Consider the following 24,735-nt stretch of genomic DNA (forward strand, 5'->3'; position numbering starts at 1 on the left):
AAGATTTTGCTTGTAGGAAGATATGTACTGTGCCCTGAAGCCAGAAGCCCGTTTATCGCTAAGTTAATCACTTCCCACATTATGGTCTATTTCTAAACCAAAAGATAGTATGTGTGAACTTCCAAAACACTGCAGAGTTTTCTTTCAAAAAAACGATGCTACCAACCATCAGACCGTGCCAGCGTGTCCTTCACTCGTTTGTTGATGGCCTCAAGTTCCGATGTTGTGGCAGTAAGAACTGTGCCACCTTCTGTTTCTCGAAGCTCATTCAGTTCCTATGGGATAAATAAATGCCACCAAGCTTCAGCACAAAGTGCAGCAAAAGTATGAGCCAGACAAACAAGTTATCTTCTGCTACTCTACATATAACTGTGTTCAATATTTACTAAAGTTTTAGAGAACAGTTAGATTTTCAAACAAATTTGTCATTATGATGACACACACATAGACTGTGTATTCAAAGCACAGATAATGCAGGGTAACGAATGAGTATTTATCAAGTGACTAATATGTGTTAGCCCTGGAAATAAACCAAAACCAGACTGCAAAAGTACATTTAAAACAAAATTCTTACTTGTTCCACTTGGTCTAAGCGTTTTCTCAGATTCTCATTGAGATATGTTTCAACTCTTGTGATAATGCCTTCTAGTTTAATCCTCTCATTCAAAAGCTGTCTGTTTTCCTGAAAAAAGTAAAAGACTATATTAGTTGCCTTACCTTGTTTTATTTTCCCACACTGTGCATAATCCCTTCAGATGATTGTATTTATTGCTGCGAAGTTCAATAGCAGAAGAAAAGAAATTCCTATGATTTCACCCCAAATAATCTTAATTCTCACACGATCAGCTGGCAAAAATCACCCAGAATTTTAAAAAAACATGCAAATACACTTAGCAAATAAGAGAACTTCAAACATGCCTACCTAGTACTGATGAAGCGCTACTTTAATGACACTGTATTCATAAGTGACTTTTCATACAAAAGAACAAAAATAAGTTTATTGCAAAGAAAGGTACCACACTTAATGGCAAGACATTTTAATTTCCTTACTTGCTGTAGTTGTCGAATTTCATCATTAAGAGCATCCACACGTTTCTGATCTTCAAGACTGAGCTGAGACAACAAATCTGTCCCCAATTCTGCTTTTAATGATTCTCTAGTTGACTCCATAGCATGCAAACTTGCCTCCAAGCTCTGCAAACTACGTTGCTGTGGGATAGATATTAGTCAGAATCATTCATCAAAGCAATTTGTAGATTTATATGAATTTCACCTTTCTGTTTATAGCAACATATTTTTGTGACACACCTTTAGTCATCTCTTAATATTTCATTAAGATGTTAACCAGAAAGGAATGCAACTTTATCAGTAATATTAATGAAACAATTAATATAAATGCATTAACAGCTTTCAAAAACCCCATACCAACCTTAGGCATAAATGTCTTTTCAGACTGCTGCCTTTTCTCCTTCAGCATTTTCATCTCTGACAAAATACTGTCTCGAGAGGCTTTGAACTTCCTCTGCTGTGTTTCAATTTGCTGCATTTGGTTCATTAGCTGGTCAATCTCATTATTAATCCATGCTGTGAGCTAAGGAAAACTGTCCTTGTTTTAAAAGGCATTTTATACCTGCTAGTATCTCTGTCATCAAAACAAGAAACAAACAAAAAGCCTCACCATACCACAATATTCAGTTGTACAGGAGAAATCAAGACTCATCAACAAAAGTAACTTGAGCAGCTTATCAAGTAACTTTTCAATACCAGGAACTAAGCTAAACGAAGCTTTCCTTGTTTATTTTACAACATGGCATTGAGAAGAACAGAGGGATACATTTGAACATGCAAGGAAAATTCAAATCTCACAAAATACAGAGGAGATGCCTACATTTACAAGGAAGTATTAGAACAATACCATTATCCCTCACTCAATTTTGAGGCAAAAGTCTAATTTGTTCAGGCCAATTTTGATACAGTGGCTTAAGGCACAGTGCAGAGCTTGCTAAGACTGTGTTTTAATTTATGTTGTGTTGCTATCATGTTACTCCTACTGCAACGTATATTTAAACACATCACCTTAAATTCTTTAAAAATGAAATAATTTCCTAAGCAGAGGTTACAGTAAAACATACATACTTAAAGCATTTGGGGAAAACTAAATGAGCTATAGAACAGGAAGTTAGTGGCAATGGATATTTTACTTTTAAAACAACTGAGGTCTGTTTTCGTTATGTTTTAGAAGTTACCATCAGATTGCAGTAACAGCTACCAACAGCTGAAGCACATGCCACAGAGCACTACTTACATCCTCTACAGATCCCTGCTCAAAAAGAAACTCAGGCCTGAAGATTTTGACTTACATGACAGCAAGAAAAATTTCTCAGTTCCAAAACAGTAGTCCTGGTTAAAAGTTAAACTATACAGAAACACAAGGGTCTAACAAGTAACTGGAGAATTTTACTACAAGCAACAGGAATTCAAGTTCCCATTCCTACTTACAAAAAGCAGGCCACCTGCACGTTGCACACTGGGTAGTTAAAACTAGTTTCTGCACAGATACTTTTAAAACCGTATGCCTATATATCTATAGTTTAAAAAATACCTAAAGAAGGAGAGAAACCACACTAATTTTAGATATACATATTTGGTCCTGTACACTGCTCAGGAGTAACCAGAAGGGTGAAAGACATTAATTATTGCTGGTGCATGTAAAGCCAGCTGGCAAATTCAGCCTATTTAACCCATGTTTAACAGACCATTCTGAAATTCTCCCACTGACTTAGCAAGACATAGTCACATACTTTTAAAGTTTTCCTCATCAGCTTAGATCTAACCATAGGCTTCAGTGGTCCGCTTATCTGCAGTCCCAAAAATGTCTCTAATGCACTGATACAGGTCATAAAGCAAAGGCATTCAGTTTGAAGGACAGCATGACCTGGGTGATGGATAAGAAAATTGTATAAACCTCCCTTGCCCCTGAATTCTAGATACTGGATCTCAAAAGGACACTGTACAAGAGACTGAAAAGACTGAACTGTCAAACAACTTACAGCTTATTATAACATAATGGTCTCCATCTCCCCTCCACAGCATAAGGGGACTCTGTAACACACCAATTCAGGACACAAGTACTAAAAATATAGCATGAGTCAGAAGAAGCAGTGAAGATTAACACAGATAACAGCAATATCTGGTTATAGCAGTTACTACAACAAACTCTAAAAGGAATAGAAAGCCTCATAATTTAGGGTTTAACCTCATCTGTAAGCTTTAATGATCAGTATCAAATTTTAACTGGGACAAGTTACCAGTGCTTTTTAACCTGAAGGCCACTGTGCCAGCCACTCTCTAAAGCAAACTATCGACAATGTGAGCTTCAATTACTATTTTTGAGTCAAGTGTCCCCAGTAAGGAAGTTTTACCAAAACATTAACAGTGGTACAGCAATTACTTCTTACCTAGCTGCACTGATCTAAATATTATTTTTAAAAGAGAATGCAATTCAGGCACATAAAGAATTGGTATGTTTTAAAATCTTTTCTTTTCACTGGCTGTACACCAATTTTCACATGCAGGGCGTTCTTTATTTTTGTTTCACCACTGATTCATTTGTTACAGAAATTCCTACAGTAACATATAAAACCAGGCTATAGTTCTATAGAACAAATGCCACAGCTAATGTGTTACATTAACAAGTTAGTCTCCTGCTTTTCATCTATTACATCTATTACTGTAACCAAAACAAAAGATTTGTCATCACACAACCTTCCCCCATTAACAACAAAAGGATATTTTCAATGTTTCTGCGTAAGTTTTCATTGAGTTTTGCTTCAAGTTCACCAAGTTCTTCTTCTGCTTTTCTAACATCTTTCTGCAATTCAAGCCGAGACTTCCTGGTGTCGTAATAACCTCCAGTCAAAGCCCCACGATGGCTGACTTGATCACCTGAGAGCACAAGAGAGTGAGACTATAAACAGCACAATATATGCTCTCCAGTGCACAGAAGTGCTGCATGTCTGAGCAATCATGTACCTATGTTTAAAGTAATTAGGGAAATGCTTATTTCTGTAGTCAATTTAAGTGCATTTCCTTTCTCAAGACAAATGCAGACTCCTGTGATGTCCTTTAAGCATTAGCTTGTTTTTAAATCACTTCTGAAACCATGCAGCTTGAAGGAAAGAAAACACGTAGGAAAAGTGCAAATGCCTAGCACTTATCAGTTTGAAAAAAACCCTCGAATTTCTGTGAGGAAATAAACAAGAGATCAAGTAATCAGCAGCATCTGTGGCTTGTAGAGTATGCTGATACTGAAAAATTAGTAACTTCCTCCTCAGACATCCTTAGGAATTTTTTCAGATTGACTTCGAGTGACAAAAAGACAACAATAAGCCTGCAGGGAATCTGCCTTCTTAAGAACTGGCAATTAAGAAGAGTTATAGATTATTTCAGAGAACGTAAGATGTAAACATGCCTGTGGCACTGGAGAATTCACCTTGCACTTCTCAGTAATTAAGGCCATACATTCACACACTAAACACTGGTTTAAGCTTGAGGAAAACATCATAAATATACTCCAGGAAAACAAACGCCTGTTAAATTGGATAAAACAAATTGTATGAATACAAACCTGATTTGCTTTACAATTCTCAGGATGGAGATACACGGTTACTAACTTTTAGCTCCTACAAGAATTCCACAGTTTGTGAAGAAATCCTGTATTTTTAAGCACTGTACTTAACCAAGTGCAACTTTGTATATACATCTCAGTCAAGTATACTATTATTTTAAATAATCTTATTTTGACAACACCAACAGACCATGTTTAATGAGCCTCACAAGTCAGGGATCCTGTTTTGACAATAAATAATTTATAAAATTGAAATACTTACCTTCCAGAGTGATACAATCCATAGTGAAAGCTCTGGCCAACTGGGTAGACACTTCCATGCTACGACAAATTAAAGTCTTCCCAAAAACATGCTTGAAAGCTTTATCAAATCTTGGATTATATCTCAGTTTACTGATCATAGGAATAGCATCCTGAAATGACAGGAATTTTAATGATAAGAACATATGGCAAGTATATTGCAACTAAATTATACACAGCACTCAAGAGTAAAAATAGTCATAAACACTCTATGGAAATCGAGTGCAAGATATTGCAATTTTAGCTTCTCACAGCTAGGCTTGTGCCTGAAGTCAACTACAGGTCTGCCAGAAAACTCACAAGAGTATTAGATTGCTACTGAAATAAGTGAATAAGTATCACGTTTTTTTTTCCTCCAAAAAAATGACTGCTTTTTGTAGAACACAAACATTAACAGTTGTACTAATACAGACTCCTCAAAATAAACACACTAGAAGTCTGCTTGTTTCCTATGTCTATCCAGGAAAAAGAGAAGAAAACCCCCTATTTTTGAAGAACTTATGCAACTGTGATTATTGCAGGAAGCAGTGTCAACGTTCACACTATTAATTCACTACTAAAGTTTCAAATAAGAGCCAGTACTTTCCTGAAATGCATTACAGAACTATTTTTTAAATAGTAGTCACTGAAGGTTTATTTATGCATTTTTGAATATAAAAACATAACTATTTCCAATAATTTTTATAATCTGTCCATGGCTGTAAGATGGCTATTCAGCTTTTGTCCATAGCAGCATTTCAGCTGAAGGAACTGCAATTCAGAATTTAGGCAATTCTTGATTTTTAGGTTACAACAAAATTCTACCTTTTAGTATTGCCTTTTTACTTGTAAAGTGCAGTTAAACTTTAAAGAGCAGATACCTCATAGGGAAGTATTTTTCTGTAACAGAGGATTTTATGTTGAGAGGCATAAATTAGAAGTAGCATTTACTTGCAGACATCCAACAGAAAAGCAAGTGAGCAATAAGCAATGTACACAAACAATTCGAAACATAAGGCTTTGTAATTATGAAGCAGAGGAAGGTTCAAAAGGAATTCTAACTCACATTAGTCTCAGGATAAGCAGTATCTCTAACATCCAGCTTGTTCAGAGGGAGGAAGGTAACTTCTCCAGGAAGGTTCATTTTGTTAAATTCCATTAGGATCTTTGTACTGACCTCATCAGAATCCACAATGTGATAAAACAACCTATTTAACAAGCCCAAAAAACAGACAAAACTTTACCGTGCTAACAGCACAAACATATTTCTATAGGAACAATAATCATGCAGGTACCATTAAATAACATATCAATATAAAGCTGCATTGCATTTTCCTTTCAATTCCATGCCTCAGGAAAAGCAAGTGGATACATTCTACTCACTTTCATTAATATGGGATTAGACAAGAACTTTATATTCCACCCTCCTGTCACAAGAGCAGCTCAATCTCTCTAGAGTGTCACTGTATACAAATATTTTACACGGACTCCTTAACACTCAACATCTTTTCAGAGCTTTTAGGTAGCAGTTTTTGACAGTTTAGAGACCATTCTCACCCATGAGATTTTCTAGTGCGAGTGAAATATTTCTTACTGTTATTGAAAGATCAGCCTTGTTTACTGTAGAATTTTCCACACTGGAAGATGCTGTCAACTTTAGGCAATATATCTCAGTTTCACCACCAGTCCTTCTGGTAAATGTCAAGAGTGTGGGTCTGGGCCCTATTTTGTTGTTTGTTGTTTTTTTTTTTTCTTTTTCTCTGTGTTTTTGTTTTAGGTTTTTTTTGACAAAGTCAAGAGCAGCTAGGTTTAATATTCAAATAGGCAAAATTCTTCCTTGACAAAGGAATAGCAGTTTGATCACGCTATATAGAAGGCACTTTGACAAAAGAAAGGCAAGAGCTCAAGTTCAAAAGACTAAAACTTCAGGAGCAGCTTGTACCAAGAACTGAACTGTGATACTGCACTAAAGAGCATGTCATTACCTGTTCCCTGCAGTAACTTCAACACAGGTGTAGAAAGCTGGTTCACACTCAAAGTTATTCATCACAATGCCATGGTAGCCATTCAGAACATGCTGGTTTATGCCTTTGCGACGGAAGTGCTCCAAAACTTTGTTTATGCTGTCTATACCATTCAAAATGGCCTGTTGAAGAACAACTTATTATTGTATTGCAGTTAAAATATATACACATAATATCCACTTTAACTTCGTGAAAGTTGTAACCTCCTTTTCTGCCAAATTCCTGCTAACTAACCCAACAGCTCTAACAGAAAATATCTAAATACTTGAGTTTATTACTTCTCAGTTTTGTTTGTTTGTCTGGGTTTTTTAAGCAAAAAGATAACAGAAAAAATTTTTAGAAGTATTCCGTTTCTGCCTGGTCTCCTCACATCAATTACCTTGAGTTTACAAAACAAATTTTCAAGTAGTTTTAGAGCTATAAATATTTGAAAAATTCAGCTTCTAATATAACTTGTTTTAATTATGACAAAAAGACTGTAATTAAAAAAGTAACTATCATATTTTTCAGATATGACTATGACTTGTCCTTTAAGAATAAGATTCCACAAGGAATTCTCAAATATGAGGTACATTACCTTTCCTGTTGCTGCTCTGAGAAGCTGCTGTTTCTTTTCTAAATCCTCCCTCTTCGCAGCAAGAGCTTGTTGTTCTGCATTTTCTTCTCTCCATAGATAACTACAGAACAAAACCAATAAAATTTTGAAGTGTGAATGCAATCTGAAGATTTTATAATTATTTCCTTAAAGACTGCTCATCTAATGGGAAGGCAAAGTGCAGGAGTTCATACATGGCCATATTCAAAAAACATACCTACATGCCATGTTAACAACTACACAGTTGGGGTCCTTCATATTAAGTGAGACTGAGACATATTTCAATTAATTACTAACTTTCTTTCACTCTGTAGTTCATCCTTTTTATTTTTCACTTCATAGTATTTTCTGTCCAGTTCTTCAACACGAGCCTTCACTTCATTAAGATCCTGGTCCAGTTTCTAATACAAAGAAAATAACAGTATGAAATTACAAGTCTTTATATGAAAAAAAATCTTTATTTAATACTGAACTATTACTTAAAATTCAGAAAACAATTCCTACAAACATTTAAACCAGTTTACAACAAACTGCAAAAGCACTAAGAATAAATACATCTTTGTAAGATGGCAAGGCAGGCAGAGTTCAACTGTGCATCTGGGCATTGAAGTGAAATGGATCAATTGTAAGTCATGGTAAGAATGTAACTAAATATAAATTATATAACTATTGTAACTACTACTATAACTACCATGTAATCATGCTCATAAATGAGATTCGTGATAAGAACATACATAGTAATCTCATGTACTATGCCACCCTGTTATTAGTCAAAAATCTTCGGCTGCTCTCCAGCAGTACTAGACTTTAACACATCTGCCGTTGATGTGTGCTGCTTAAGCCAATGCAGAGACATCTTTCCTTTGCTCATTTAACACCTGCCACTTACAAAGCAGTTCAGGGCTAGCACTCAAGATAGTGTTTATATATTTATATGTGTACAAGGAGAAGTGACTGTGTTCTAAAAACATAGTCAACTTGTTCCAAAATACCTTTGCAAGCTCTCAATCACATTCACCCAAGACACCTTCTCTGTGAACAACAAAAAGCTATACAACTCTTTGCCTAAGCATAAATCAATCTTCCTTAGGAAGAAAAAGAAAACCACACTTTCCTACAGAAAGGAATCAAAATCCACCCCAAATTTAACCTTTTCAATGCTACAGAATACCCATTGAACAGGATGGTACAATTACAGTCAGCCAAAGAAATCCCATTTCTTTCATTCATCAACTCAGAGAATCACTACTTTGCCAATGTGGACCCCAACCAAGCAGTATTTTAGCTGAACACCATCTTTTTTGTACAACTACATTCCTGCATGCTGTCAGACTGATCCTCAGTTTTAGCAGATATATTACACAAAGGTCAAGAACACTGTCTATCAGCATTGGCACTGTATGCTTTTCGCTGTTGTAACTCCTAGCAGGAATGCTATTTTTGAATTATACTGCTGTATTTGCAGTGTAAGAGCTGTTTCTGAATGGAAATTAAAATCTGAGTTATGCAGATAATACTACAACAGGTCAATCTTCTAACATGCCTAGGGTTGCAACTTCTAACCAGTTGCAATCATGGTACAAGGGCAGTGCCTGCTGCATAGTTTAAAAGATCCTCCGGCTTGGGAAAATGAGAAAAGTGAGACCAACCAACACAGACCTCTATAAGAACATAACAAATGGTTATCTATGACATGGCCACATTCAACGTAGACGAGCAAGGCAGATAGAAAACTCTTCCTGAAAACTCAGGCCAAACATACTGGGGAAAGTACTACAAGGCAAAGCCAAGACACAGAGTGAAGTTAGATGCTAAAGGAGTTTAAAGCTTATCTACAGATGTTTTCAATAACACATTTTTCAAAGGCCACACCCAACCAGAAAGTCACATCTTCCTTACAAATAGGCATTGAAGTCTAATTGTCCAAGATCAAAATGAGTATTCAACCCTTCTCTCAAAACCCCTGAGAATAAGCTGAAAACTTACACTGTACTGTTCCAAGTTTTTCTCCTTGTTTGCCTCTGTATCCTCTAAATCCTTGTGTATAGCTGCAATCTGCCGCTTCTTGTCATTGATGGCTTGATCTAAAGACTTCAGTTCTTTCTTTATCCACTTATCTCTTTCCTCTTTGGAAGTAAACTGGCTTCCTCGACCTTGTTTTGCATAAAGATCTGTTCTTTCTTGTGTAGCCTGTGCAAGTCTACGTCGAGAAGCAAAAGACGTGGTGTATTATAAGGAAATGTTGAATTTATTAAGAGCGAGCATTAAGAATTACTGTTAGAATTTTCAAGAAGTGTCAAATCATCTAAAATGATTTGTCAAATCTAAAATTTAAGCACCAAATCAGTAACAGAAAGAAAAGGAACACGTTATAAACAACAAAAATCACCCAGAAGACTTCAGAAGAAGTCAACCATGGCCCACAAAAGTGGTCACAAAAGCTTAAAAAAAAAAATAAATCATTTCACCAAATACTGTTCCCACCCCAACAATAAGGAAGGCTTTTTACAGTCCATCTCCAAACACATAATAGCTACCCCATTGTCGAGCAACAAGTATACTTTAACTGCACAGATGAACAGGACTGATAAAATTTTTTCTAAATGCTTTGACTCCCCGTTATAGAATGGCACAAACCTAGCAATTCCTCTCTCTTCTTTTTCTTTTACGCTGTTAAATTTCGGCTCTGTTTCTGCCAATTCTTTCTGCTTCTCCTCGATTTTCTCAAGAAGCTTTTGCCTCTCTTTTAGCAGTCTTTTCTGAAAGTCAAACAAAGCAGTATTTAAAGTTAGGTAATAGCAGGAACTATTTTTACATATATGCACACTTCTGAAGAATAACTACACTGTAAGGCTGCAAGATGTCAGTGCTTATCTGACGCTATGCTATTTTAACACATAACAAAAGTGAATTCATTTCCAATCAGGACAGCAAAGAGGGATGAAATTAAGCATTCTCAAGAAGCTAAACTACACAAGCAAGGAAGGTCTGTACGGGCCAAACAACCAAGTTCAAATTAGTGCTATAAACAAAACCCTCCATCCCAATACTTGCAGCAACTAAAATCAAGAGAATTATAGGTGCTTGATTTTGCAACATGCAGGATGATAAATAAAGGACCATACCACAAAAGTCCAAGTTTACATCGCCTGGAATCACACTAAAGACAAGACTAATTTATCTGTCTGGGAAACCTTACAAAACAGGCTGCAGTCTGAAACCAAAACTTCAGAGTACAAGAGCACTTTTAAGACTTCACTGCTGTTACATACCCTTTGTTCACTGTTGCCAGCTAATTCATCCTGCAGATCCTTAGCCTTCAGCTCTAATTTAGTCCTCTGCTTAATCTGCTCTTGTCTTTCAGCACTAAGTTGTTCTTTCTCTTCTTTCATTGCAGAAATCTTTGTCTTCAGTTCTCGAACTTGCCGTTCTATTTCCTGTGCAAATTTAAGTGTGTAGTATCTCAGACACTGCACGCACATTTCACTATCTACAAAACTCACAAGATCGTTATTCTGTAGATCACGATACACTAGAAGTGTGAAAGACTTCTCATGTTTCCAAACAGGATGAAAGTATAAAACTGGATTTAATACAGTTTTAGACATCACCAGCCCTCCTCCCTCTCCAAAAAAATGCAAACCCACAAAGCAAAACACATCTCAAGAGCCCTTTTAAAAGTAGTTTTACCTCCATTTTATCTCTAGCATCTTGCTGTGCATCCCTCAGCTGCCTCGATTTCTCTCCACTTGTCTCTCGTTTAGCAGAAAGCTGTATGGAAACATCACCAACAGTTTAAGTAGCAAGAATCTGTTTTAGTAGTGGTTCCAGAAAGAAAAGAATTTGTTTTATTAGTGAAGAACACTGATGTTGAGGAATACATTCAGTGCAGGTAGCTCAGTGTGCAGCTGCAGACCGCTGCAGATTAAGCTCTGGGTGGTGCGTGCCCCAGGCAGGAGAGCCCAAGGTAAGACACTGTGAACTGCTGCCAGGGCCCAGGGATCTGTGAGCAGGCCAGGTAACTGGACACTGGGAGACACAGCAGGAGCCAATGACCCCAGACTTGCATGTGCTCAGACTCTGAGGGGATAAAAGTCCAGGGCCTCCTTTGTTTGGGGTCCCTCCTCAGAGGCACCCAGCTCAAGCTATTCTGTTATTTAGTTATGACACCAAGATTAAAATTAAAGTCTGCTGTGGGAAACCTGGTCTGTGTGAGTGAGCACCTGTTGGCTCACCGGAGCTGCCCGCCCTGAAAAGACTTTGGTCGCAGCTCAGCTGGTGCGGCTGTGACTGACAGAGCAGCTCCTGGATGGCTGGACAGGAAAGTTTCCTTAACACTGACAGGATTCTACCAAGGAACACAAAGAGACGGTGGCAAAAACAAATCAGCAGCTCATGCTGTATCTCGTACTAGCCAAGATACTTTACCTCATCAAGCTTAGCTCGGGTTTCATTAAGCTCCTGATTATAGATGGTGTATTCTAATGCTCTCCTCATTTTATCCCATTTCTGGTACTGAGCCAGCTCTTCTTTCTCCTCTTCGAGCGTGTGCAGTCGCTCTTCAATGTATTTCAACAACTCGTTGATCTTCTCTCGCTTGCCCTCTTCAGAAAAGAGGACAAGATTGAAGTTCAGTTAAACACTAAGACATTCCCACACATTTACAGCTACTGAATCTCCTGAAGTGATTTAATTATTTCTCAAGAGAAATCTGAAGAGAACCCATGTCCAGAAGTTCCAAAAAAAATATCCTAACAGCAGAACTGTTGATAATTGTTATGTAAGGCAACACTAACACAAACCCTCTTGGCTCACACACTTAAAATAATTATAGACTACCTGACATGAACTTTAGTGTTTGCATGGCAGCAGGTATCCTGATTTTTATCACTGTCAGCTGACATCATTCATGATTTGAACAGTAAATTTATCCCCACTAGCTCAGCTAAAAAGTTTTATAACTAAAAGCACATGTGAAGTAACTTATTAAACCTGTTGAGCTATTTGAAATTCAGGGAGGAAATATGACATGTTCTGTATCATTTAACATATCACAAATAAAATCTATCTAGTAATTAGCACTACTGAAAAAGTCAAACTTTCAGAGTTAATGGAATTACTGTGGCATAAAACAGTAATTTCTTAGACCGTTTTACCTGTTTCTTTCATAAGTGAAATACTCTCCTCTTTACGTTCATCATACACTCTGGTACCAGCTACCTCCCTCAGTAACTTCAGTCTTTGAGAGTCAGGAGCTGTAGCCATCTGGTTAATCTGAAAATTCAAGATTTATGATTTCAATAGCCTGCTCTGGATGTATGGCTAACCAGAAGAGATCAAAGATTCTACTTATTTTGCTGTGCTTGGTTGCATGAGTTTTGACAGGAAGATTCAGGTACATAGTATATACCACACTACTTTTCTTTTGAGACAATTAGTTTATTGCATGGCAAGTACTCTGCTTGTAATGAAATTTGTTGGTTTTCCTATGTTACTAAACTAAAAATCAGGATACAAGTATTACATACACTGAAGAAACCATAATCCATTCAAAATTACATTTAGAGAAACTCAAGCTTGAGTTTTTAAGCCCTGGTGCTAAATCAAACAGTTTAAATGCCTCCATAAAACCACACTAAAATGCAGGGGTTATAAATCTTAGAATAATTCACATAATGAAACACTCATTAATACAACATTAAATCAGCCATACAATTACACCCAACATAAAACTCACTTCCCTTTAATAGAATTTCAGAGGCTGCATCCTTTTCTAAGAAGGTTACTGTTTCTAATTTGTATTATATTAAAACCAGTATGAGTATATTGGCTTTAAATCATGTGCACCGATCCCCACTACAAAACACAAATGACTTTCCAGCCCAAGTCATTTCTTTCAAATACACACATTGAGCTGTATAGGAAAATTTATCCTGATAAACATCTGAAGGACCTTACTATGGTCAGAATTCTTGTCATCAAGTGCTCAAGTCTCCTGCATTTCTGTTTAAGTATCCCTTCCAGTAATCTTCTGGAGGTGACAGTTTCCAGTGACTCCTTGAGGATGCATCCTGTGAGCCATTACAAGTAGAATGTCCTTTGTCTACAGATATGGGTGTCCTTTACAAGCTCTAGGAAGCTGCTTGCGTCTTGAACAGCAGCTGAGACAGGCCATGCTATGAGCCCTTTCCCTGATGTGTGTTCACTTTCGGTACTTCAGCATGTTTCCATTCATTCTCCACTGACAGTAGTTTTAATCTCCTAAAATTCCCTACCATTACTTTGCAGCCTCATCTTAAGGCCCAGAAATCTATGAATTTACATTACAACAGTCATAGGAATCAAGTTTGCTGTGTACTTAAGTATGCACCTGATGGCCAAGAACACCACGAAAAAAGCCCTTTTCTAAATATCAACATTACAGATATGATTTTTTTTTAAATCAACATAAACTCCTAGAACAGTAATATTTGCAAAAGCAGCATCGACATACAAGAATCATTTCAAACTAAAAATGGGTTCTAGTTTGCTTCTGCAATAATTGAGGTAAGTTCAGCATCCAGGGAGCATGATACTCTTGACAGTGATTCCTTCCATTTTGTGAAAAAGAATCTTACCTTTCCTTGTTTGACAATATAGTAGGGATTACTGCGAGAAAATCCAGCACTTTCAAGAAGATTCATTACATCATTTTTCCTGAAATGTTATTATGAATCCATTAAAAACACAGTGAAAGTCACAGCTGTAAAAATTCAGTAAAGTATCACAACTATATATCACAGACTATAATCACCATGTGCAATGCATGCTGTTTGAAGAAGCTTCTTGATTTGATAATGGCTAACTCTAAAATGAAATGAGAGAATAAAAATGGAAAATATCTAAAATAATAGAAAGAGACTAAGAAATAAGCACTTCAAAGCACAGAGGAGGCAAATACAGGTAAAGATATCACAAGGAAGGATATAAAACAAATCTAACTCCTCTATTTTAAAAAGACCTGAAAGAAATACTATGCAAGCAGTTAAACATCACATTAAACAACGGATTAAACTGCAAATTCAAGGTCTGCTGTCTACTGCACAATGACTGATGTTCTAGCTGTTGGTATTACACAACAGAAGTAAATTATTTCAGGCTAGGGATGCGAGTGTTCGGTTGGACTAGAAAATGTGACAGAAATACTACTAGTCTCATTCAGAAAAGGAAAAGAAGTACCTACGTCACCATTTTCTTGTCTAAGAAATACTGGTCCTTCTTGGCTCCAATGACTCTGCGAAGTGAGACTTCCTCTTTATCAATCTTAAGAAAACAAAAACCAGTAAATATACGTACCTACTGCAAGCAGCTGTAACTAATCCAGAATGTTTATGGCATTTTTTATCAGAAATGTCTCCAAGGCAGTTACTGTACTGAAGACTTACTCTAAGAATGAGATTACAAGAGACTGAAACAATAATCTATTTCCAAAGCAGTTTATTCAACTCACCGGTAACCTGTTGTCCGAATTGTCAAATATAATTTCCACAAATGCTGAAATAACACGAGGACCTGTACCTTCCTAAGATAAGAGATATTTTGGTTAGATAACTGCCACCTTTGAAAATATTTTAAGCTCATTCATCTCCCCTTTCTCCTGACAACCCCACCTTCCCTTTCCTTTCAAGGACTTGAGAGTCAAGATCATCTATGTAAGATTCAGTACAAAGATTTTTATTTCTGAAAATCTTGGCTACATATTCACTGGTGTGCATTATCAATACAATGTATTACTCTGTAATAAATTCCCTTTTGCCAATGGGAAACGAAAAATGTTTAAGGATGCTTTCAAAATAATTGGCTTAAAATATCCACAGCCCAGCAATTTAACATTTTTGTAAAAACACTCCAGTGCATTAGCTTATCCTTTAGTTTTGCTGCCATACACCTTCACTTACATGCAACAAAGCCAGTCTCTGCTCTGGGCGAAGATGACTAAACTCATCACTGAGGACAAACTGGATTGCTGTAATAAAATAGTAAAGAAACAGAAGACTTATTCTTTCCTTCAGGGAGATATGCAGCAGTTTCATTAACTCAAAACATATTGATTTACTATTGTATAATAGAGTCATGCTGTTGCTAAAATTTTACAGTATTTCTTCATTAAAAACCTTAGTCTGCTGGATCTTTACCACTCAGCCTGCTGTACACCAGGATTTCTCTGAACATATCATTGTTGCCACATTACTAGTTCACTGCATAATCACTAACAATGCTGCACAAGCAGAGATTTGTGAGCTTTCCTCTAGAAATACAGAGCACACAGGCTAGGCTAAAAATATTGCTACTACTTAACCTTTCACAATTTATGAACGCAACCATCACAAAGGCTACTAACACCTTTTTAACCAGCATCTCTGCTCCTCCATTAACGCTCCCACCCCACAAAATCCCCCTCATAACCGTGCGTTAAAAGACTGTATAAGCTGTGCCAAACTGCTATGGAGTAGAATTTAGCCACTAAGAATGTCTAAAACAACTGCAAATATCATCATTGTCTTTCACGGTGGGTGACTTTTAGAATCAGTTTCCTCCTGTAAATACTTCTTTTGGCCATTTTGAAGTTAGAAGGCTCTTAGTAAGAGAAACTGAATACTAGGGAAAAATCTGAAGTAACTATTAAACAAGTGCATTGAGATCTGCCTTTCAACAATCAACTAAATGTTGAGGAGGAACATTTGGTAAACCAACTTCTAGCAAAAACAAGCAAAGAAACCTGGTATCATCAGCATCCCGGTGCTAAAAAGAAATCCATGCTTACCATAAAAAAAGTTGCTTTTTCCAGATCCATTTCTTCCCACTGAAAATTAAACCAGAAAGCATAACCTCAAGTTGACATATGTTAGCAGTGCAATGTACATTAAATGCTGCATAAAAATATTCAAGAACAGAACCCAAATATAACACAGTCAAGCAAAATCTCAAGGGAATGAGGCACATTTGGTAGGTGGATCACTCAGTCATTGAGAACAAGAGAGCAGTCCTTTGCCCACGCAAACGTATTACAATGATTTACAAACTTCAACACCATTCCACAATGAAAATAATAGTTAAAGCAATCCTATTTATTCTCATCTTTTTGGTTTTTATACTGATCTTCTGGTGGGATAGGAACAGTAAACCTAAATCAAATTCTCCTGGCATATTTAAATGGAGCAAATCACTTGCCTGTACATTCAGGTTGACACCGAACTTCAAGTAGCATATTGTGCTGGTTTGGGCTGCGGCAGAGTTAACTTTCTTCACAGTGGCTGGTATGGGGCTGTGTTTTGGATTTGTGCTGAACACAAGGATGATAATATAGAGATACTTTTGTTATGGGCTTACAGAGCCAAGGCCTATTCTGCTTTTTGTACTGCCAGACTGGCAAGGAAGTCGAAAGGTTGGGAGGAAACACAGCTGGGACACCAAACTGACCAAAGGGATATTCCAGACCATGACATCATGCTCACTATATCAAGCTGGGGGGAAGGAGAAAGGGGGAAGTTTGGAGTGATGGCATTTGTCTTCCCAAGTAAGTGTTATGTGATGGGGCCCTGCTCTCCTGGAGATGCCTGAACACCTGTCTGACCATGGGAAGCAGTGAATGAATTACCTGTTTTGCTTTGCTTGTGTGCATGGCTTCTGCTTTTCCTATAAAACAGTCTTTATCTCAACCCATGAGTTTTATAGCTTTTATCCTTCCAATTCTCTCCCTGATCCTGCTGGTGGGGGAGCGAGTGAGCAACTGTGTGGTACTTGGTTGCTGGCTGGGGTTAAACCACAACACATCTGAACTTCCACTTGCTAATTCAGTAATATTTTGTTTTAAAAAGACTGGAAGAAGTACTACCTCTATTTCAAAAATAAAGGTGTAAGAACACAGCACTACACTACCATAATCTTAGTGTTTATTCCAACGTGTTTCAGCAAGGCCCAGTGTCTCCTCTTTAAGATCAGGACCTACTGTATTAGTTTAAAAACCGCTTGACTTCCAGCAGCAATGAGCATCCCAGGCCTTTCATCCCTTCACACCTACATGCCTTCCAGGTTCACCTCATCCCCAAAATTACCTGAGGATCACTATGAAGTCTTAAAAAAAAAGCAAAGTCTGATTTTTTTAGTGTACTTTAAAAACATCGATACCTGGATAAAGTTTTAGCTCCTGTGGAAGTAACGCTACAAAGTAAGACGTGCTATTCCTGTCGTGTGTGTTTTTTCTAAGACCAGAGTAAATCCCGCCTACTAAGATTTTACATCCAAAATTGACTGTTTGTTGTTGGGTCAGCAGTCTCAAAAGTTGCTGCACAATCACGAAAATCAATACACATGAAAAGGCAGGGCCAGGAGTCCATGGGCAAAACCAGCAAGATGCATGAGAATGGTGGACAACAACATGCTATTAGAGTAGGTGTTATTTATCAAACTGCACTTTAAACTTATACTTTTTGACAGCCCATATTCCAAATATTCATTCCTTTAAAGCTGGAAGAGGATCTTCTTTCCCTGTAGCAGATTAGAGTAGCTGGTGTGCTTATTTATAAAAAATGATCACACTTCCACAGAGGGAAGAAATAAAAATCCCAAGTGAGTTTATGGACCTCACTCAGTTTCTGAAGATTCAGATGTACAGCAAAATTGAACATTAGCATTAGTTTGCTGTAAGTGGAATACACCTTGTAGTATGTTACAAACTGTACAGAACTTTCTGAAACAGAAAATACAGTCATCAAATGTAGGCAAAATACTGAAAATTACAAAGGAGACTAATGTGAACAACATCTGAAATAACACTGCAACTTTAATCAGTGTGAAAAAACAAGTATTGGAACTTACCAATGACATTGTGTTTGGAGCTGAATGGGTCCACAATGGTTTGGTCCCTGTAGCTTCGAAAGCCCTGAATTATTACCTAGAGAGAAGAGTGAGTTATTTTAACCAAGTTCTCTGTTCTTGAACAGTCTTTGAACCGTAAGGTTTGACAGAATGTTTACATCAATTGTAATGTAACTGATTTTGCCTGCCCTTCCCGCACAAACTCAACTTTCCAGTTCAACATCGGAAACTTACATAATAAAACTGGCCCTTCGCCTAAGCATCACCTTAGGGACAGATTTCTCTCCCAGCAGGAGATGCTGTGTAGGTCAAAGCACAGCAAACAAGAGAGTCACGAGAATCTTCTTGCAACAAACTACACAAAAATATATATTTGTTTTAAGTATCATATACAGGAAAGAAAACTCAACATAGCAAGCGCTTATCCCAGCAGGCCCAAATTTATTCTTAACTTTTATAACGCAATCCACTTACACCTGAAGAATTCTATTTGCGAATTCTCTAAACAGTGCAATTGCAGGCCGGAAAAACTGTACTGAACTGCCTATTTCACATGCAATGCAGTCTTGTTTTACTGTGCAACCTAAGGGGAAACGTAAAAAAGCGGCTATCTCGGTTCTGGCAAATTCAATTCCCAAACAAATACAAACCTACACAGACAACTACAGGAGCTACTCATCTGGGAGCAGCATGTCAAATCTCAGCTACTCCATTTCAGCAGCAGTTGAGGTTTGCCAAGCCCAGTAGCACGCAAGGCAGAAAATGACAATATCCTCATACTTCAGCGCTGCATAGCAGCAAAACTGATCCAACTTCCAGCACCAAGTAATTTGTTCCATACATTAAAGCTGTGCTGGAAGACTACACAGCAGCTTTGCTCTGCTCAGCAAGACATCAGAAAGACAGCAGCCACCTGAAGGTTTGATGTTTGCAGATTTTTCAGCACCAACACTTACAAAAGGACTACAGTTGATATTTTATAGCAATGTTCTTCACCCAGCTCTTCCAACGAGACACAGTTAAAATAATGGCAAGCTCAGTGCCAGCAGCTTTCAAAGCAAAAGCAAGAACAGAAAAATCTTACTCAGGTCTTGCCACCAACTCAAGGCCACAGCAACTGTGTTCACTCATTTTGATTTTAAAAATTAAATAAAAAATATTTTTAAAAAACCCAAACATTTTGCAAATAATTCTGCTTCCCAAATCACCAGATTTCATGACAGGAAAAAAATCAAAAGAATAGGCAAAAAAATTTGGTGTCTACTGTCTTTACAGTTTACCTGTAATATTCTAAAAAAATCCAGATTGGAATAATTCATTTATTTTATTCCCATAAGAACCAGAAACTCTCTACAAAAAGATAAAAAACCATTATTATTTACTGGATATTGCTAGAGAAGCCAAACTTTTACCATCCACATCCTGGGGCAACATAGGAGTGCAATACAGGCAGACTGAACACCATCATCTTCCCCCAAAGTTTTTTCTCTGGATGGCTTAGCACTTCTTCCATCCTACATATTCTGAAGCTTCATGAGTTCTTTATTGCCTTGTATAGACTCGGATTAAGACTTAAATAACTTTAATGTTCAAACTCCAGGAATAATTTCTGGGAAGTAACAAAATAAGGGATACTGGTGGAACCAAATTACTTTTATTCTCACGTTCACACTTTGTTACACTCTATTCTATACCTTCTACAATAGTATTGGTTATTGAACACCCAAAGTTCCTCTTTTTTTCCCTCCAAATGAAACATTTCCCCTGTTCTGAGTTGATTTGGACTTTTTACTCTATATATCTTCACCACTGTTTACTTTTGTGCAATTCAAACCTTGAGAACAAGAACTCTTGTTCGAAAACTTTAAAGCAAGGTGCACACCTGTGGTAAGAATGACTGACAAAAGCACGAACAAAAGGCATTTTGAACACTGCCCGGTCAGCCAAAGAGTAGATGAAAACCTAATTTTTACTTAGAACATGCACTTTCTAACGTGATAAAGAATTCTTCTTAACAATGATATCTGCACGGTGTCAAAAAAAAAGGGTCAACTTTGAGTCCACCGGGAAATGAGAACCCCAGAAGGCTTTGTATGAACGTGCACAGGCAGTGGCACGAAAGCAGTGATAAAAATCGGTGCATACTACGCAATATACTGCTAAGCGGCTGCAGGGATATACTGCAGAAGTAACATTAATAATGACCTCAAAAACTGTTTGAAAAAGGTCCATACCAGGATATTCTTTTCAACTGAACGTCAACCTGGCAAGGGTGAAGTATAACAAGCAAAGTGGTCCATGCCCGGGGGTCTGAGGCATCACCCCAAAATAAAGAAGAGAACCCACAACTTGAACAGCTGCAAGGTGCCGTCTGACACCTGAGCAGAGCCCTTTGTTTGGGGACGAGCCCGTGGGCGGTCGGGACACCCGGGCTGCTGTACAAAGGGTCCCCGTCAACAAGTCCCGAGTCCCAGAGGGTCAGCCCCCAGCGCCGCTTCACATCTCCAATGAATGAAACCAGCCGCGGGAGCTGGGGCAGGGTAGGCATCGTCGGCCCACCCCGCGGTGGGACCCGGCCCGTGGTCCCCCCTGGACCGCGATCCTCCCCCCGGGGCAGGGACGGGCCAAGCAAAGGCCTCGGGGCCCGCCGCCAGCCCGCGGGCCCCTTCCTATGGGCCGGGTAGGTGCGAGACTGCGAACTCCCCACCCCGGGCGGGGCGGGCTGGGCCAAACCCCCTGCCAGGCCCAGGCCGCGCCGCACACGGCGGGCGGCTCCAGCCCCGCCGGCTCACCTGCTTGATGTACATGTTTGCCACTAATGGGGTGGGCGCGCGCCCCGCTGTCGCTCAGCCCGCCCTCGCCGTCTCCTCCCGGACCAAGCGTTCAGCCGGACCGCGGGTCTCCGCCGCCGCCGCCTCCCGCCCCCTCAGCCGCCGCGGGGCCCCCTCACAGCGCCCGCTCGGCCCTCACGCAAACAAAATGGCGGCGGAACCTCCCCGTCCCGTCCCGGCGCGAACCATTCCGCCCCACATGGAGGGGGAGTGCGGAGCAGAGGGCGCGGCCCTGCCCCGCCGGAGAAGCGACACCGCGAGGGACAGAGGGATATCCCCCTTTTTTGAGCCTTCAAAGTGCCTCGATGGTCTTTTGGAAGGTGCTCCGGAGCGGGGAAGGTCCTCAACGCTGCCCGTCCTGGCGGCAGTGGTCCCCCCTGGGAGTTGGGAAAAGTGGTTCGTCCCGTAGAGGGGCGGGTTGGGCGCCAAAGGCAAGTTGAGCGGAGCGGGGAGAGCGGAGGCGCGCGCGGGGGCGCGGCGGGAGCGCCGGCAGGGGGCGCTGTCGTGGGGAGCTCCGTGGCGCCCTGTGGGAGCGCTCACCCAGAACGCGAAATGTAGGCCTCATTTGGAGTCCTGTCTTTTATTCGAGGATATAAAACTAATTTTTAAAAATAATATTAATAAAAAGGGGCATTAGCAGCATTAGGGCCTGCGGCGGGGGATCCAGCGCGCCCCTCGCCCCAGCCATCTCCTCCGGGCCGGCCCCGTGGCTGTGCCGGGCTGGGAGCCCCCAGAGCTCCCCATCCACCGGGAAAACCCTGGGCAAAGGCAAACAGCTGCCCAGAGTGAGAGAGGCAAATAGGAATGCTACAAAATGCTCTCAGGAAGACAGGTTGGCTGGAGTCTCTGCCCACACCTTCATCTCGCAGAGCCACTGCTCAGCTGCCCGAAGGAGCCCTCAAAACCACAAAAATAAGAAAAATGGTGAAAGAGAAACATTCATTTTCTCCTGATCTCTTCCAGTTATGGTAATTTCAGGTGTTGTTGTGACAACGTCTCAGAGAAAATGAGATTTTCAATTTGACAGTGCTCCTTTAAAACTGCAGCTGTCGCCAACACTTACAGACACATGAGAGAATTCCTCCACTGATCCTCTTAATACTAATAAAAATTAGATTTAAACTGAAAGGTCTAGTTTCTACCTCCCCTAGAATAATAGATGGATGAATTACTTTTCTTCCCTAATGGGAAAATCTGCTCAGTTTCAGATATTCTTAACTACCGTGTAATTAAATGGTTTTACTAACAGCCCTTCAAGAGGCTATTGTAACACGCTTTACCAGCACCTTTAAAAAAACAGTCTATTGTTTCTTCAGAAAACACAGGGCTTAAAAAACTAATGCATTTAACGGTTGCTCCGCAAATTCAGAGAGAAAATTTTCTGCCTGTCTTGCTTTGCTTTTAAATAGCTCCGTTCAATGGGCATGGGCAAAAAATATTTTCTCTATTTCCACTTTCAAAATCCCTTTCATCTTAGGATTTCAGGGAATTTTAAATTCTTAAATGAGTCTCACAACGTCTTTCTGGGATTGGTTTGTGATACTAAATTTACTCTTCACTTTTTCTGGGGCGAAGTGACATGATGCCAGTAGTTTGGGTTTCAGGTGTCTGGCCATCCAAGGGGGCTCATTGGCAGGGGGGAGAAGAGACTTTAAGAAAAGAAAGAAAAGTAAAATTCCCCACTTTTCCTTACAACGCAATTAACTAATCATGTACCTCGTTAAAAGAATTATTTACATCCATTTTTGTGTTAATATTTGCATATAAACAAATTGCACAGATTTGTACACTCTAAACAAACTTGGAATTTTCAAAACCACCTGAAGCACTCAGGTGGGAGAAAATAGAAATATGTTTTATGCATTTGAGACTGTTGGCACCGCACAGTGGGCAGCACATTCCGACCTCTGCTGAAACACAGCAGCGAGGAGTTTGTCCTAACAACAGCTGGGATATCTCCTCACTAACAGTCTTCTCCTCCTGCTGAAGACACGGGCAGAAGGAACCATCCCCGTTTCTCAGGACAGTAATAGGCGTAAAGATGTTCTTAAATCGGCAGGTTCTAAAGCTCATTCCTCTTTGTGTTATGCTTTTAGAGGTCCAGGTTCCCTTGAGTCATGTTTTTGAGATTTCCTTCTGTAGTTTAGAAGCTTATTTTCACTTAAACTTCAAACAAGGATTCTCTTCATCCTCTAAAGATGGGTTTCAGAGAAACCAGATGAGGAAACATATGCCTTTTCTCTTGACTGCTGCAGTGAAATTCTTGTGCCTGGGTGCAGTGAGTCCTCTTGAATACCCTGTCTCAAGTCAAATAACCCACATCTGGTGCTCCAGACAGCTTGCTGTTGTTGAGGTGTACCAAGATGTGCATCACTCTGTATTATGAACAGGCACAAATAAGGACTTGGGATCTCTTTTATCCCCAGGTGTTCATCCTCTCTTGAGGACTTTGCATATACAGCATACTCCTGGGGTTTGGAGAGGGCTTATGTGTGCATATAAATGAGCACAGACACCAGGTTATATTTATTTATAGGAATAAAATCATATCTCACTGATATTTCATCATCAAACACTCTTACCAGTGTGATGTGCTTGCAAAAATAGCTACTGTATTCATTAAGGATTAAGTGGCAAATGATTGTCTAGTTCAAAGAGTGTTTCGAGTAGGGCCCCTGCACACAGGTTTTGTCACATAGTTTTTAAAGATTTATACTTGAGGGAGTGGAGTGGTGGGGTAGGTATTGTATTTTTCTTATCCTTTTGTTTTTGTAGTACACGCTGAAAATATGCACCCACCCCAAGGGTGATGCAAGTAATTTTTATTCTGTCAAGCTGCTGTGGCCGTAGGAGTGCAGAAAGCTGGAAGCCTGTAAAACAGCACCCTTCATTCAGAACCTGCAAACATATAATCAGTGCTTGCTGCGTGAAATTCACCTCAGTAGGTGCTGCAGAGATTTTTTTCTATGGCCCTGCTTTCTAAGCAGTGTTTTTGTATAAATATGCTAGAATTAAACATTAGCATTAGAAAGGAGACAGTGGGAACACTGCTTTAATTCATCTGGGCTTCATCAGCATAAAAATACGTCAGGCATTTCTTTCATGAAATTTAATGGGAATGTATAGGTGGGGTTTCAATTCTGTAGAATTTTTTTCTCTCTTCTCAAATAGTAAAATTTCTCTCTGAAAAAAATGTTAAACCTATGTGGGGAGGGAAAAAACATTTTAAGTATTATTAACCTCTTCTATTACCACTTTCATTTGTGAACCGTGTATAGACTGCTCTCTTTCATGAATGGCTGCAATCACTGAGGTATTTACTGCCTTTTTAAAATGACTGTAGAAATCAGTAGGCTCACTGCAATATCAATCACTTATTCTCAGTCACTTGAAGCCATTGTGAGAGGCAGAACTGCTGGGGCCAGTTCTCCTTAATGCTGGTGTTGCAGCAGGATCTCAGGAGCAAACCAGGGAACTGGGATTTTGATTGACACTTTGGTCAGACCCTGCAGAAACTGGTGT

General features: G+C 39.2%; 1 protein-coding gene across 1 annotated transcript in view; it reads right to left on the reverse strand.

The window, feature by feature from the left end:
- Positions 1-21,323, reverse strand: part of SMC3 (structural maintenance of chromosomes 3) — a 28,217-nt gene extending 6,894 nt beyond the window's left edge. The window contains exons 1-23 of the mRNA XM_027735253.2: positions 21,175-21,323; positions 18,383-18,458; positions 16,329-16,367; positions 15,463-15,530; positions 15,015-15,086; positions 14,748-14,827; positions 14,143-14,221; positions 12,682-12,799; positions 11,954-12,129; positions 11,216-11,296; positions 10,798-10,962; positions 10,163-10,284; positions 9,512-9,725; positions 7,823-7,926; positions 7,508-7,607; positions 6,892-7,052; positions 5,973-6,114; positions 4,890-5,040; positions 3,793-3,945; positions 1,430-1,581; positions 1,051-1,209; positions 575-682; positions 167-275 (exon numbers count right to left, since the gene is read on the reverse strand). Coding sequence (XP_027591054.1) covers positions 167-275; positions 575-682; positions 1,051-1,209; positions 1,430-1,581; positions 3,793-3,945; positions 4,890-5,040; positions 5,973-6,114; positions 6,892-7,052; positions 7,508-7,607; positions 7,823-7,926; positions 9,512-9,725; positions 10,163-10,284; positions 10,798-10,962; positions 11,216-11,296; positions 11,954-12,129; positions 12,682-12,799; positions 14,143-14,221; positions 14,748-14,827; positions 15,015-15,086; positions 15,463-15,530; positions 16,329-16,367; positions 18,383-18,458; positions 21,175-21,189 — 2,644 coding nt within the window. The 5' untranslated portion in view covers positions 21,190-21,323. The remainder of the gene's footprint in view (positions 1-166; positions 276-574; positions 683-1,050; positions 1,210-1,429; positions 1,582-3,792; positions 3,946-4,889; positions 5,041-5,972; positions 6,115-6,891; positions 7,053-7,507; positions 7,608-7,822; positions 7,927-9,511; positions 9,726-10,162; positions 10,285-10,797; positions 10,963-11,215; positions 11,297-11,953; positions 12,130-12,681; positions 12,800-14,142; positions 14,222-14,747; positions 14,828-15,014; positions 15,087-15,462; positions 15,531-16,328; positions 16,368-18,382; positions 18,459-21,174) is intronic.
- Positions 21,324-24,735: the final 3,412 nt, after the last annotated feature.

Source organism: Pipra filicauda, unplaced genomic scaffold (assembly GCF_003945595.2).
Source record: "Pipra filicauda isolate LSUMZ 115617 unplaced genomic scaffold, ASM394559v2 scaffold213_size2393758_pilon, whole genome shotgun sequence".
NCBI classification, from domain to species: Eukaryota; Metazoa; Chordata; class Aves; order Passeriformes; family Pipridae; genus Pipra; species Pipra filicauda.